This window comes from Pteronotus mesoamericanus, unplaced genomic scaffold, assembly GCF_021234165.1.
Source record: "Pteronotus mesoamericanus isolate MK-2021 breed Mesoamerican mustached bat unplaced genomic scaffold, CSHL_Meso_final contig_74, whole genome shotgun sequence".
Taxonomy (NCBI): domain Eukaryota; kingdom Metazoa; phylum Chordata; class Mammalia; order Chiroptera; family Mormoopidae; genus Pteronotus; species Pteronotus mesoamericanus.
Genome location: NW_026555247.1, coordinates 6,712,646 through 6,727,084, shown reverse-complemented (window position 1 = coordinate 6,727,084; position 14,439 = coordinate 6,712,646). Strand labels below are relative to the sequence as shown.

The 14,439-nt window shown below is 39.5% G+C and overlaps 1 protein-coding gene across 2 annotated transcripts in view; it reads left to right on the top strand.

Annotated features, from left to right (window-relative positions):
- The first annotated feature begins 376 nt into the window (after positions 1-376).
- Positions 377-14,439, top strand: part of TMEM241 (transmembrane protein 241) — a 114,330-nt gene continuing 100,267 nt past the window's right edge. The window contains exons 1-3 of one of the 2 annotated variants that reach the window (XM_054583447.1): positions 377-512; positions 4,558-4,604; positions 9,058-9,135. In XM_054583447.1, the coding sequence (XP_054439422.1) occupies positions 441-512; positions 4,558-4,604; positions 9,058-9,135 (197 nt within the window). In that variant the 5' untranslated portion in view covers positions 377-440. The remainder of the gene's footprint in view (positions 513-4,557; positions 4,605-9,057; positions 9,136-14,439) is intronic. The other variant, XM_054583448.1, reaches the window with a different exon arrangement.

Genomic DNA, 14,439 nt, shown 5'->3' with positions numbered 1-14,439 from the left:
AAACTGGGAAAATTCAGTAAAGTACAAACAACATTTCAGTCCCACTGGATAGGGATAGCTATGATCATTTTTCTGTAGATGGTAATGGGGTTTAGTAACTGTTTTGTCAAATGCATTTTTCCCTTCTTTCATTTTCTACTTTTTTACAACTACTACCCATTCTTCCTCTACTGGTGGTTGGAGCCCTGGTTGACCTAGTTTCTCCTCAAAGGTCATTCTGCCTTTCAGGTGCCGCCCCGCCCACCTCGAGTAGGCCGGGCCCTACACAGACGCGACCCCCTTAAGAGCCAGGCGCGGGGGCGGGCGCGGGGCGGGGGCGGTCCCCGTGCCGATTGGTGGAACTCGGAGCCACGTGGCGGTCTAGGCAGAGGCGGCGGCCCAGCTCCAGGGGGGTTTCTGAGATGACCGCGGGGTCTCCGGGAAGGCCTGCAAGTTGACAGATGTGCATGAGGAAGGGCCTGGTCGGCCTCACCTTTTGTATCTGCTACCTGGCTTTTTATCTCACGAATAAGGTGAGGGGGGCGGGCGCGGGGAAGCGAGGATTCCGCGTGGGAGATTTGAGTGCCATAACTGTAGGTGGAACAAATGTAGGCTCCAGCTTTTTATCTGTTTTGGTTTGTTTGTTTTTACCCCCTGATGGTGCTAGAGAAGAAATCCACTCTGTGAGGGATGCTCTTTTAGAAATAGCATTTGTTGCACTGTACTGCCCCGTTCCCCGTCCTGTGCAGCATTCTGTACATTTCCTGGTTAACCGGATTTTGGGGGGGCAAGTTTGCAGGAACTTAATTTTCGGCAGTATGGACTACTTTTAAGGGAAAGAAAGCAATTGGCTCCCGTTCCCTCGGGGAAGGAAGAACAGGGAAAGAAATCGGACACATCCTGCCTTCTCTTCTAGACATGACCCCGCCCCAGAACCCCACAAGATTCCAGAAGCCTTTAAATGGAACGGAACAATCAGCCCATCTCCATCTGAGCCTCACACCACTGGTTCCCAAACCGGTTTTTAAAAGTGTGTGTTACCATCCCTCGCACTTCTGGCATATTCAAGAGTTTTTCGTGGAATTATTTGTAAAATAAAGTGTAAACTTAATTTTTCTAAAGTAATGTCATGAAACCCTTTTTATAAAGAGGCAGAAAAGCAGTGGCATCATGTTTTTTGTTTTGTTAGGAGTGGGAAGCTGGCCTTGGGTTTGGTACATGCAGGGAATGTTGGGTAGGGGGAGAATTACCCCCTATCCTGGGCTCTGGGCTGGACACGAAGCCAAAGTGGTAATACAGGGCAAGGACCACCTTCCCCCACTGCTGCTGTCTCTACTGTTCCCTGTACCCCGCCCCCCACCCAAAAAACCTCTTGCTCTCTAGGAAAGAACCGTTAACAAATAGCTTTTCCTTAGACTGTCTTTCTTAGTAGGTGTGGATGTCTTTAGCATATTCAGAGGATGCTACTGAAGGCCCCTTCCTTGTCCAGTTGATGTTTAGTTATGGTGATGGGCCTTTAATACCTCCTTGCTGGGAGCCCGAAGTGGGTTTGCATCCTGACTCCACTTATTTGGTCTTTGGGATTGTAATCTCTCTAAACCTAAGTGTTTTATATTTAAAACAGGATTAAATTTTTCCCCTTCTTAGGGTTGTCACAAGGATTAATCAAAATTGATGTTCTAAAGGTGTTTGGGTGAGTGCCCAACGTCATGTAATGTTCTCCATAAAATAAGTGGTAGTTTCTCTAGAAGAGGGAAGGGAGGAAGAAAAGACTTTTGCCGATGGTATGACACAGTAATTATTAGCTTTTAACAGATTTGTTTTTTCCTCATGGGACAGGGAGCTAAACTAAAAGATTTTTTTTTTTTTAGGATTTACTTAGAAATATGTGAATTTGTGAAATCTTGGCCTTTACATTTAACTATTTTAATTTGTCTAGCTAACTTGATGAATATATTGATAATGTTACATTTTAAAACAGGATGACCTTTCTTTAATTTCTATATAATCACCAGAAGAAAAAGAGTAACACATCTTTCTTGATAGCCCACAAGTTGTGGCGTTGGTTAGAAAACAAAATGTGTATCTCAGCAAAAAAATCCAGCAGGGAGACAGTGTTGAGATCACTGAAATGTATCCCCCTTCTGAATGTACATTTGCATCTGTCGCATTGTTTTTGTATTTATTGGGGCCTCACAGCATTTTGTAATTAATGTAATAAAGATGGAGTACCTTCTATGTGCATCATCTCAAGGTGCTACATAAAAATAAACGAAATCCTTGTGCCCCCTGGAATATCTGATCTGAGTAATAGAAATCAGATTCCCAAGGGCCCTCAGAATTTAAACAATAAGCCAAAGACATCCTTCTGCATTTTCCATGATAGTTTGGATGCTTTGCTTTAGGGCTGTTGGGAGGTATCAGGAACTAGATGGAGAGTAGGAGATTAACAGCAGAAGGCAGAGAGAAAGGGAGGCAAGGAAATAGTATAAAGAGGAAGGAAGAGGTGAAGTCAAGACTGATGGAGAGCAGATGCAAGACCCAGATAGGGGTGGAAAGGTGGTTGTTCATAATGGGACCCTCGTAGAGACTTAGTAACGTTCAGATTATGCTGCTGTTTCATCTTTTCAACCAGAGCAGTCTCGCTTCCTTCCAGCAGCCAAGGCAAGTGGGCTTGGACCGAACAGAGGCCAAATGGAAAGGGGGCTGTGCAGTGGCTATGCCCATGGGCATAGTCTTCTGCATCTAGTCTCTACCAAATGAAATGTTTTTGAATTAGTGAAGTTCTTTTGTATCTACAATAGAGGATCTTTTCGTTTTCCTCAAGTGCTTAGGACACTCTATGCTAGTTTCTTTATTTTCATATTTCTCTGTAGTTTTCTTCACAAACTGTTTCTTTCTCTATTTGTATAAAGAAAATTCATTAAGAAAATACTGTACGTCGATTAGTTTCATACCTTAGTCTCATTACTGTTTAAAAGAATGGTTGATTTTTGTTCATAGCTTGAACAGCAAGTGTCCTGGCTTCCCTGGCCTGGCTGGCCCAGGCAGGGTGGCATGTTCCCTGATGCTGTGGGCGGTTCCAGCAGCAGCCGGACCTAGGGCACAGGCCACCAGCTGCCCTTCCCCTCACGGATGTTAAGCCTTCAGATGGGAGGCGAAGTCCACATCTGCTCTCCTTTTAAAGGCTCCCACGTTGCTCCTCCTTTTTCCTTGAGAAGGTCTCACTGCCCTTCTTCCAAATAGCATTTTGCTCTCTCTGAGCAACACTTTTCAGTGATTTGAGGTGTTGCTGAAAGGGGGAAGGTTGAAGACTAGATACCCTTTGTCAGAGATTTGTTTGTTTTTTCACTGTTCTTTAGGGAGGCGAAGCAAGAGCTTCAGCGTTTTCTATCTCCCCCAGTATCTAGTATAAAGCTCAGCACATGATAAATTAAGTGATTATTGGTTATCATCACGAAGGTTGTTAAGGGTGATGCAGGTTATGGCCCAGATAGTCACTCAGTGCTTTCTCTATCTCTGTTTTAGAATGGGAATATCAGGGAAGAGTGGGGAGGAACATACTGAATTATGTGAGTAAATAAACCAGAGTAGAATGAAGGTAATTTCTAATAAATATGTACCAGGACACAGGCAGTTAGCCAGAATTGTGACATTCAGGAACTCATACAAGGACAATTATGTGTAGAGTAATCCATGAGGAAAAAATAGATGTGTAAACTTGTCCAACACTATTCTATTCCATTTTTTAGACCATGGGAAGAATCAGTAGAGTCCTTCCTAATGTCGTGTAATGGTTTTAGACTTTTAAAAAATTTTTAAGGTATGTAATAATAGAAAACAGCAAAAGATGTCCAGAAGGGCACAACACAATCCTCCCATTTGTAAAGTGCTGTAAATTTGATTAAAAGACAATAGAAATACAAGGTGACCTTAGCTGAGTCATTTTCTCAAAAATGCTTAAAATGCTAAAAGCACAGCAAAAATTGTGACATCTAAGCAGAATTAGTTAGAAGAAGGTTCTTAGAGAGCAAAAACCAAACAAAACCCTAAAAATGGAAAACAAAGGACAGAGTAGGATGTACTTCTTACTTGAAGAGAAGCAAAGAAGGGGGCTGGATTTTTAGGTAAATTGGGTAGCAGATAAAGTGGGTACCCTGAGAAAACAGACTGTGTTCAGGGGTTTGTCTGGTTTTCTCTGGAGTTGCTACAGTAACAGCATGACACTTGTGGGGTCTGGGAAGATGCTGAGTTGCCAGCCGTCCTAACAGCAGACGCAGCCACTGTCCCATTTTGTTCATAGTACCAGTTCCATCCCCTATTGAGGTGGTCAGGTGTCTGGTGACCCTGGAGCAAAGCAGACCCACAATCCTTAGTGTGACTTGGAAGGTCTTTTTTTACATTTTTTAATTTTTTATTTTTTGCCAGTATGTAATTTTGGTGGGGAAAGGATGGGAATAAAGACCTTTTTGAAACTTGAGTGTACTTAAGTTTCTTTGGTAGGGATCTCTTTGATTTTGTGTCCTATCAATTCTCTATAAGTTGAAAGTGTCCAATAATCTGGTATTTGTTTTTCAGTATGTCCTGTCGGTCTTGAAATTTACCTACCCTACATTGTTCCAAGGGTGAGTATTTTTTATGCTCTTTATATACATTTGTAGGAAATGTTCAACCATTGTCATCAAATGTTATTTAAAATACAGATTTTAAAAAATTTAAGTGTATTGGTGTGACCTTGATTAGTAAAATTATATAGGTTGCAAGTATACAATTTTATAATGCATCTCTATATTGCATAGTGTTTACCACTCAAAGTTGAATCTCTGTCACCATATATTTGACCCTCTTTACCCTTCATCTTTAAAATATTTTTAATGACTGCATAGATTTTTCACCAAATAGACATACTGTAATTTATTTAGCTATTGTATTAATGGACATTTAAATTGTGTCTCGTTTGGGTGATATAAACGCAGCAATGTTGTCAGACAGTTTTTGTATTTAACTCTGGCAAATTTCCAGCTATTTCTTTGGCATAGATTCCTACATAAGAGATTTGGGTTAAAGAATTTGAACTTCCTTAGTATTCTTTTTGAATATTAACAAAATCATTTTCAAAAATATTTTACCAATTTACATTGTTACCAGGCTATATATGAAAGTTTCTGTAATATTATTCTCAAACCATGACTGTTTTTTCTTCTCTCTGTTGATTTCATGAGCCCCAAATGGTATCACATTGTTTTACTTACCATTTTTTAGGTTATTCATGAGTTGGACAGTTTTCTTATGTTTATTGCTCACTTGTATCTTTTTTCTTCAGTGTATTTTCTATTTGTGCTTTTTACCCTTTTATTTTTACAGGAATTTTAGTATTTTTTCTTAGCAGTGTAATGAATTCTTCATGTTTTAAGAGTGCCACCCACTTGTCCATAATGTTTACTGGAATTTTTAAATTTTTTTTTGCAACTTGTTCTTTGCCTTTTCATTTTGTTTATAAGTATTTTTATTATTTAAATATTTAAAAAAGTGACATCATAGAGACTTTATTGTTTGAACGTGATACGAAACAACAGGGAGAACACGAGATGAATCCAGTGTGTGGTCTTGTGGCCGAGGGATACTCTTATTAGAAAGGAGACAGAAGGAAAAGATGGCGCAGGGTCAGGTCAGCCGTCGAGGTACCACCGTGGGAGCGACTTGCAGTGCTCTGACACTCACGCTTCTCTTTTTCGCCATGCCCGCCTCTCATCTTTTCATTTTTGAAATGTTTCATATTTATGTAGGAAAAAAATATTGATTCTTTTGTGGTTTACAATTGCTTTTACATTTATTCTTCTTCATCACAAGATTATGTTGCTATTCACCTACATTTTATTAAAGCTTTATTCAATTCTTGATCATCATCTCTTTATTTTAGTGTATGGTGTAATTTGAAGAAATCATTCCTCTCCTAATAGTTATATTTATTCTGTCCCCATTTATTATGTTTTATTCTGTAATACGTCCTTTGCCTTTGGGTTGTTAATATAATATATAAAGTTATTTTTCTGGGGTCTATTTTTTATTATCCTGGTAATAATTTTTTTCCTTTAGTTTTTGAAATTATCTTGGTAATACATTTCTTTTTCTTTGACTTTTTAAAAAAATTAACCATTGACAACATAGTTGTTTCAGGTGTACAATGTAGTGAGTAGACATTTATATAACTTACAATGTGATCACCCTGATAAATCTAGTATTGGGTCTATTTTTGAATATTTGACAACTTTTATGGAAAGGGGCTATGCTAAATTGTTTTAATTATTATAGCATTTAAATATGTGGGAGAGCTCTTCATCTCTCATTTTTATTACTTTTTTAATATTACACAAATGCAAACAAAAAAGCAGGGGCCATGATCTTAATGTCAGACAAGGCTGAATTCAGGACTGAAAACATTAAACAAGCGAAGACAACTATGTGTTATAATGCTAAAGCATGCAATTCAAAATGAAAGTAAAATGGTGATGAACATCTATACCACTGAAACCATAGGGCATCATCATTTATCAAACAAAAAGTGCAGGAATACCAGGGATAAATAAGAATATACTAGTAGTAGGAGACCAATTTACTGCTATATTTTCATGATAGTTCAATTAGACTAGTAACTTCACATATATATTAATTGTATTATTTATCACATATGTATATATGCTAAATATGTGTATGTGTACTTATATGCATTCAGTAGTACAATTAATATATAAATATCAAACACTGTATCTTGAAAATAGAGATTATGTCCTCTTTTCAAATGCCCATGGAATATTCACCATGAATACAGTGAGGTACACAGTAGGGAAGAGTAAGTCATTCTACAAATATTAATTGGGTGCATACTATGTGCCAGGCACTATTCTAGACACTCCTAGACCTCAGTGAAGAAAACAAAGATCTCTGTCCTTGTCGAGCTTGCTGTTCTCTTTTGCCTGTCCCTTAAATTTACCTGCAGTGCCCCATATCCTCCGTCCAGTTGTCCGACTCAGAAACCTGGTAGTTATTCTTGATTCCTCGGACTCCTTCATCCCTAACATACAATTAACCACCAGGACCTCCTAGACATGGTTAGAATCTGTCCACCTTATTCATCCAGTTGCCCCTTCCTGGGCCACTGTCATCTCTCAAATTACTCTAACAATTTCCAGCTTGCCTTCTGGCCACTGATTTTGCTTTTCTCAAAGATACTCTCTCCTTTGCAAAGAGAGGGAGCTTTCCCAAATGTAATTCTTTGTTGTGGGCACTGTCCTGCACACTGTGGGAAGGTCAGCAGCATCCCTGGCTTCAACTCACCAGGTGCCAGTAGCAAGCCTCCCCGCACCTGCTCGCAGTCTGACGACCGAAACTGTCTTCAGATCCTACCAAAGAGCCCCTGGGAGAAAAGCCATGTGGTTGCTCTAGACCAAACTGTTGGAAGGCGCCACCCGTAGCTGTCTGTTCTGCCTGTCCGTCAGTGAAAGTGCCACAAAGGAGCCTTAACACCTGCATCGTATAGAATAAGCAGGTGTCCACCGACACACAGGGAGATGCGAAGAACATTACAGGACAAGAGGTCAACATGGGCAAACTCTTACAAGTATGAAATGGCCTGGCAATTTCCCGAGACTGGGGGCTGCTCATTGTGGCCAGGATGTGGCTGTGCATGGCAGGCAGGCGGGAACTGATCCTGGAGGGGGGCGGGTCCAAGTTCCAGAAGGCTTGTGTGTCACACACAGATGACTTTATCCTGTAAGTCAAGGGTTCTCAGCTGTGGTGTCGCAATACGGAGGTGTGTCGTAATCATTTCTGAGTTAGTGTTTCAAGTCATAACTAAAAATAGTTTTAAAATTTATGAATGAGTCACCTAAAGTTTAAAAAAAACCAGAATGAAACAGGATGAAATTATGTCTGTAGTTTTCTTCTCATTCATTTGGTGTTTTTCTGTGCTTTCTGCCGTGGGAAAGGGCGGGATGTCTATTTTATAACCTATGCTCCCCCTAAACTTGGCTTACTGAGGAAGTGTGTCTTACATGAGCTTCATAACCCCAAGTATGTTGTGGCAGAAAAGAGGCTGACAACTGCTACCTGCAGCACTGGGAAGAACTGACCATTTTAATTTTCTATTTAAAACTTTTTTAAAATTTACTAATTTTAGAGAGAGGAGGGAAGAGAGAGAGGTGGAAACATTGATTTGTTATTTCACTTATTTATACATTTCCTGGTTGATTCTTGTAGTTTCCCTGACCAGGGATTGAACCCACAACCTGTGTATTGGGACGACGCTCTAACCAGCTGAGCTACCTGGCCAGGGCAGAACTGACCGTTTTTTTTAAAACAAGCGAGTAGCACAATTCAGGTTGCACAGATCCTTTGGCTTCAAGGTGGCAGCTGGTGGGGGTGGGACAACCCTGCAGAGAGGGGATGAGGGCTGCGCTTCAGCTGTGAGATGACCAAAGTCTGAAGTATGCAGAGGCGTAAGGGATGGAAGGGAAGGCTTCAGATTTGAGAAGTGTTATACGGATAAAAATCAACAGGATTCTGCAAGTAAATAAAGGAGGTGAGGATGGAAGAAGGGCTGGGAGGACATGTAGCTTTCTGGTCTGGCTGATTAGGGATCGTGGGAGGACGATCAGCATGGGCAGGGGGAAGTTTAAGGTAATGTTTCAGGCACGTTTAGGCATTCGGTGATGTTGGGAGCTTGTGGGGTGCCTGGGTGAGAAGGGGGATTTGGGAATGCTCAGTGCAGAGGCAATGGGAAGAGAGGTGGCTGTGAGTGAGGTTGTTCAGGGCAAGTCTAGAATTAGGAGAGGCCCAATGTCGGCACTTAATGGTACAGCTGGATTCAAGGGAATAAATGGAGGTTGGGAACGACAGGTCTGAGATTGGGATGATAATTAGGAGAGAGTAGGAGAAAAAGGTTGTAAGAAGGTTTGGGTGTGTGTAGTTGTGTCAGTTGACAGGTCTGCTGGGGTTGGATGACTTTCAAGACCGTGACACTATTAAATTCAGATTGGAAAAAAAATAAAATAAATTCAAAATGACCGTTATTCTTTTCAGGTGGCAGACGTTAATCGGCGGACTTTTGCTTCATGTGTCATGGAAACTGGGCTGGGTGGAGATCAACAGCAATTCAAGGTAGAGCCTCTTCTTGGCTTCATGAGTCATGCCCACTTCCTTTTTACCTTACTTCTTAAGTTTTACATTGGGAAACGTGGATGTTTACTTGAGTTGTTTGGTCTCTTAGTTGCCCTCTAGTCTTGAGATTCAATGATTTTATAATCAAATAGAACTTGAGTAGTGTTTTTTTTCTGGTTTATAATGCCACTAATATAATACTAAAATTAGTTGAGTTACGTAATGTGTGATACTACATTCACTTGGCTTTGTTTTAGTACCTCTCTGAATGAGTTTTTAAATACACCTCAAAAATTTTTAGTCAATTTCTATTTTGAAATTATTTCCTTATAGAAGAATTAGAAATAGGGTAAAGAATTTCCATAATCTTTACCAGATGCCTCAGTTATTATTTTACCATACTTTTATCATTTTTTCTTTTTATATAAAGATATAATATTTTTCTGAAACATTTGAGAATAAGTTCCAGATTTCAGAGGAAGATGCCTCCTCTAAGTTTTTTAGTGTGTATTTTCTAAGAGTAAGGATACTTTTTTACATGACTAGAGTATAGTTAGGAAAATCAGGAAATTAAACATTGATACAATACTTATCTATAAACCATTTTTGTATTTTTTCCAGTTTTCTCAGTAATATCCTTTATAACCCTCTCCCCACCCCATTCTGATCCAGCGTCCAATTCATAGCATACATTGCATTAATTGTTATAATTCTATTAATACAGCTTTTCAAATATATTTAAAAGAAATCTCAAAGGCTATGACATTTTTCAGCCAAAGTTATAATCTGACTTGACTATTCATTTTCTGGTTCATCAAGAAAAATTGTCATGATTCCTCGAGAGCGTCATGCCTTGCCTGAAAAGATGCACTAAATTAAAAGAAAATGAAGTTAAGTTTTACATGAATAAGGTAAACATCCCAACTGAAAAATCCGGCCAAGTCATTCGCCTTGTGGTCCAGGTTATCTGTCCAACTTCCCCAATAGTCAGGCAAACTGCATAATTGCTAGGTTATCCCTGTGCTTGGCGTCCTGGAGAAGCTTTAGAGATGTGTCCAGTGTAATTATTAATAATCTTCCAAAGATATAAAACTAGAGAGGAAAAGCTAGTATTAAGAGGCTTTATGAAGGAAAGGCCCTGGGAACAGAGGTGTGGATTAATTTCTCTGACCTGAATATATCAAAGTCTGTATGCTGAAACAATATTCCACACAAGATGCTTAACTAATCCAAAGGAGTAGTTCATTAAGTCAAATTTTTGCATTTCCATGATATAGTGCCTTCAACTTGGTAAAATAAAGATACTTCTGGGATTTTATATGTGATATTACTTTATTGATATGCTGGTAGTTCAGTAAGAACTAGGTCTTCATTTAAACAAATATGGACCCTGAGTTCACAAGGCCTGTGATAGTTCTAATATTCTAGTAGTTGAATAATGAAGCATTCCAACTCCAAATGTTGAATTTATTCCTCCAAAGAAGCAAGAGTGGACTAGAATGAAGGAATTTGCTGTCAGATTTTCAACTGGAGAGCATGGTCTTCCACTTTCACAGCGTTCCTGACCGTAATTATCCTATAATTTCTGATGTGAAGTGTTTACTTATTAATAATAGTCTTTTAAACATTCCTTAGTCATGTTTCCCTAAATGCAATAGCATTGTTCATACTTAAAAACTTTCTGTATGTAAAACATACATAGCATAAAATTTACCACTTATTAACAGTTTGTAAGTGTACAGTTCGGTAGCATTAAGGACGTTCACACTGTTGTGCAGTCATTACCACCGTCCATTTCCAAAACTTTGTCATCATTCCAAACAGAAATTCTGTTCCTATTAAACAGAAGCTCCCCATTCTCCCTTACCTCCAGCCCCTGGTAAAGCACTGTTCTACTTTTGTATTCTATGAATTTGCGTATTTTGGGTACTCCATGTAAGTGGAATCAGACAATATTTGTCCTTTTGTGACTGGCTTATTTCACTTAGCATAACGTTTTAAGGTTCATCTGTGATGTACCATGTGTCAGAAGTTCATTCCTTTTTTAAGGCTGAATATATTGTGGTATGTGTACCATATTTTGTATGTGTATCACATTATATATGTGTACCATATTTTATTTATCCATTCATCTGTTGATGGAATTTTTCATCTTTTTATTGCTTTGTTTTATGGGGGTAGCGGGAGGAATGACTAGTAGAACTGGGTGAGGTCAAAGATCCTCAAGATTCTTTCCCTGAGAGAAGCGGTCCTCTGACAGTACAACTTTGAGACCCACTAGACACTCTTGTCCCTTGAACTCACATGATGCTAGGTTCCACTAATCTCAGAAGATCCATGATCATATCCCTTCCAGTCCCCTTGCTAAACTTCTTAGAGATCTTTTCATCTCTGTCTCCTGGGCCTCCTTAGATAGTTTCACAGCCACACACATGATGTGAGCTCACTTAATCCTCTTGTCCAAGATCTCAGTGCCGTAGAGTTACCAGTTTCTATTGTAGTTAATAAATGTGGCACAGCTCAGAATTTCCAGTTGTCCTGGGCCCTTGGCAAAGGGGACTTACCAGGTGGCACACAGCAAGGGCATAGCACTGTGCCTGAGCTGGGTTTGTGTGTGCTGTGGCTGCTGTTTCGTGCTGGGCTTGGCTACCTGCTGATGTCATTAGGAAGCCCAAGCCCACCGTTGTTGTGTGACCATGTACTTGTGCGGAGATGGCAGAGGTTGGATTCTACAAAAAATGAAAACAACAGCAGGAAGATGGTGGAGTCCCTGAGGTCATCGTGGAGTGGGGATTATAATGGTGGGGCTGGAGGGTCGGTCCCAAATGGGTACTTAATAGCATATGCCAAAGAGAGCATATTCAGACTGTCCTTATAGCCTGGAGCAGAGCAGAATCCCAGATTCCCTCTCAAACAAGTTACAGAACTGGGTACCATATTTCTTATGTTGCAAAGAGGCCATATCTGCTGTGTCAGTCAGTCTCTGGTCATATCGTATTGACTCCACCAAGTAACCCAATGGAATTGTTCTCCTCTGGGATGTTTTCATGGCAACTGGTTATTACCACCAAGTGCTGGATGATGCCCATGAAGGCTTCTGTCTTGGGCAAGATAGCAGTGGTTCCCAGCTACAAGCTTGTCATTCATTATTTGGTAGCTACTGCCACTGCCAAGCCACTGCAGAATGTTGAAGTGGTTTTTCTAGCAGATGTTGAAGTCCTTTGCTGAAGGCTTCTGTATTTCTAAAAGCTAATCCCAAAAGATCTTTGCGACCCGTTTCATCTGGTAGGTAACACAGCAAGAACAGGGTGCTCTTTACTATATTCTTGAACCATTGCTGATCTCACTGGAGATTGAAGACCTCATCTTCCAGATCCTGAATTACCAGGCTACATGTTTAAATGAAAACACTTCGAAAGTAATTTTTAACCTACCTGCCACTTTTAACTCTCAAGTTTTCAAGTATGAGAAGTTATACATTGAACATCTGCTTCCAAAACACCTTTGTGACCAGAGATTTCTTAGAAAAATCCTCACCTGAGGATATATTGATTTTTATTTTTTTAGAGAGAGAAGAAGGTGGAAGAGAAAGAGAGAGAGAGAAAGAAACATCTGTTGGTTGCTTCCCATACATGCCACAACTGGAGATCCAACCCGCAACCTTTTTGGTGTACAGAAAAATGCTCCAGCCAAATGAGTCACCCAGCCAGGGCTATGACCAGAGATTTCTAACAGATGAGAGAGAAGCCCCCACCCCTTAATTTTCCATTGAGAGTCTTTGTGGAGAACCATAACATATTTTTGACATAACCTCCAAATTATCTCAGCTCTGTCCCTAAAGAAATGAACAGCGAGACAATCAGCGTCCAGACTGTACTTCCTTTTAATGTTTGGTTATTTGTTTTTAATTGAGAAGCTCACCATCATCAATACTATTGGTGGATGGAATTTCCCAAAAATGTTTTAAGTTTGTCCACCTTTAATTTTGAGTGACTCTTGCAGTTTTATAACAAGTCATCTTTGCTCACAGAGGAAAGTTAGCACTCAAATTCATGTGTTTTTGATATTTTCCCCTGTTGTCTTCTCTCCAGAGGAATGCGGCAAGTATGTATGTAGAAATTACTTTTGGAGGATAATAAAACCAACTTCCAAAACTTCCTTGGGATAGCATGCTGAATACTAAGTAAGATCTGATTGACGTCGGTGTGGTGACAGTGGTAGTTCCCAGGAGAAGAGTCCGCGTGACCAGGGATGATAAAAGAAAGGGATTTTTTTTTTTCAGCTTTACTGAGGTATAGTTGACAAATAAAATTTGAAGATATTTAAATTGTATTGGGTTGGCCAAAAAATCCATATGGTTTTTTTCCCATAAAATAAAAGAGGCGTGTTTCGTTTTCACCAATAACTATTTATGTGGACATTTTTTAGTATGTTGGCTATCTCCTGCATGGTATAATGTTGATTGTTCTCAGTTAAAGTCTTGATTTGATTTTTTGCTATCAACTTTAGCTGGTTGACTCAGCTGTGGAGCATCATCCAGTGAGAAATCTCCAGCAGAAAACTTCACAAACCACTTTTGACATGTTGGATCCGTCACAGCCTGTTTGCCATACACTGCACAAACCGTGTATTTTTTTTTTTTTGCATTCCAGTTGCATTTTTACCTTTTTTGACATGATAATGCATAATATGCCAAAAATGTTCTGTATTTTCTTCCATCTTAAGTATTTAAATGGCTACATAAAAATTAACCAGTTTTGACAAGTGTTTTTAAAAATGCACGCTGATATGACAGCTGTCACAATATAATCTAACAAACTCATTTCAAATGAAGCGAAAGACAGCTAAGCAATACTAGAGCCATCTTACAGAAGGAACCAAACGAACTTTTTGGCCTACCCAATACATTGTGGTGATTTGATATAAGTATATATTGTGAAAGATTCCTACCATCTAATTATTTAACACATCCATCACCTCACATATTTACCTTTTATAGTGAGAACATTTAAGTTCTACTCTCTTAGCAGGTTTCAATTATGTAACACAGTGTTATTAACTGTAGTCACCATAGATCCTCAGATCCTGTTCATTTTATAGCCGAAAATTTGTGTCCTTTACCAACTTCTCTCTATTTCCCCACCCCCTAACTCCTGGCAACCGCTCTTCTGCTGTTTCTATGAGTGACGTTTTTTTATTTTTTAAGATTCACGTGTAAGTGTTACCCTGAAGTGTTGTATTCATCTTTTTCAGGACAGGATTTTTGACCTTTGGTAGCTGCAGGCAGTGCCTGTCCTACCTGGT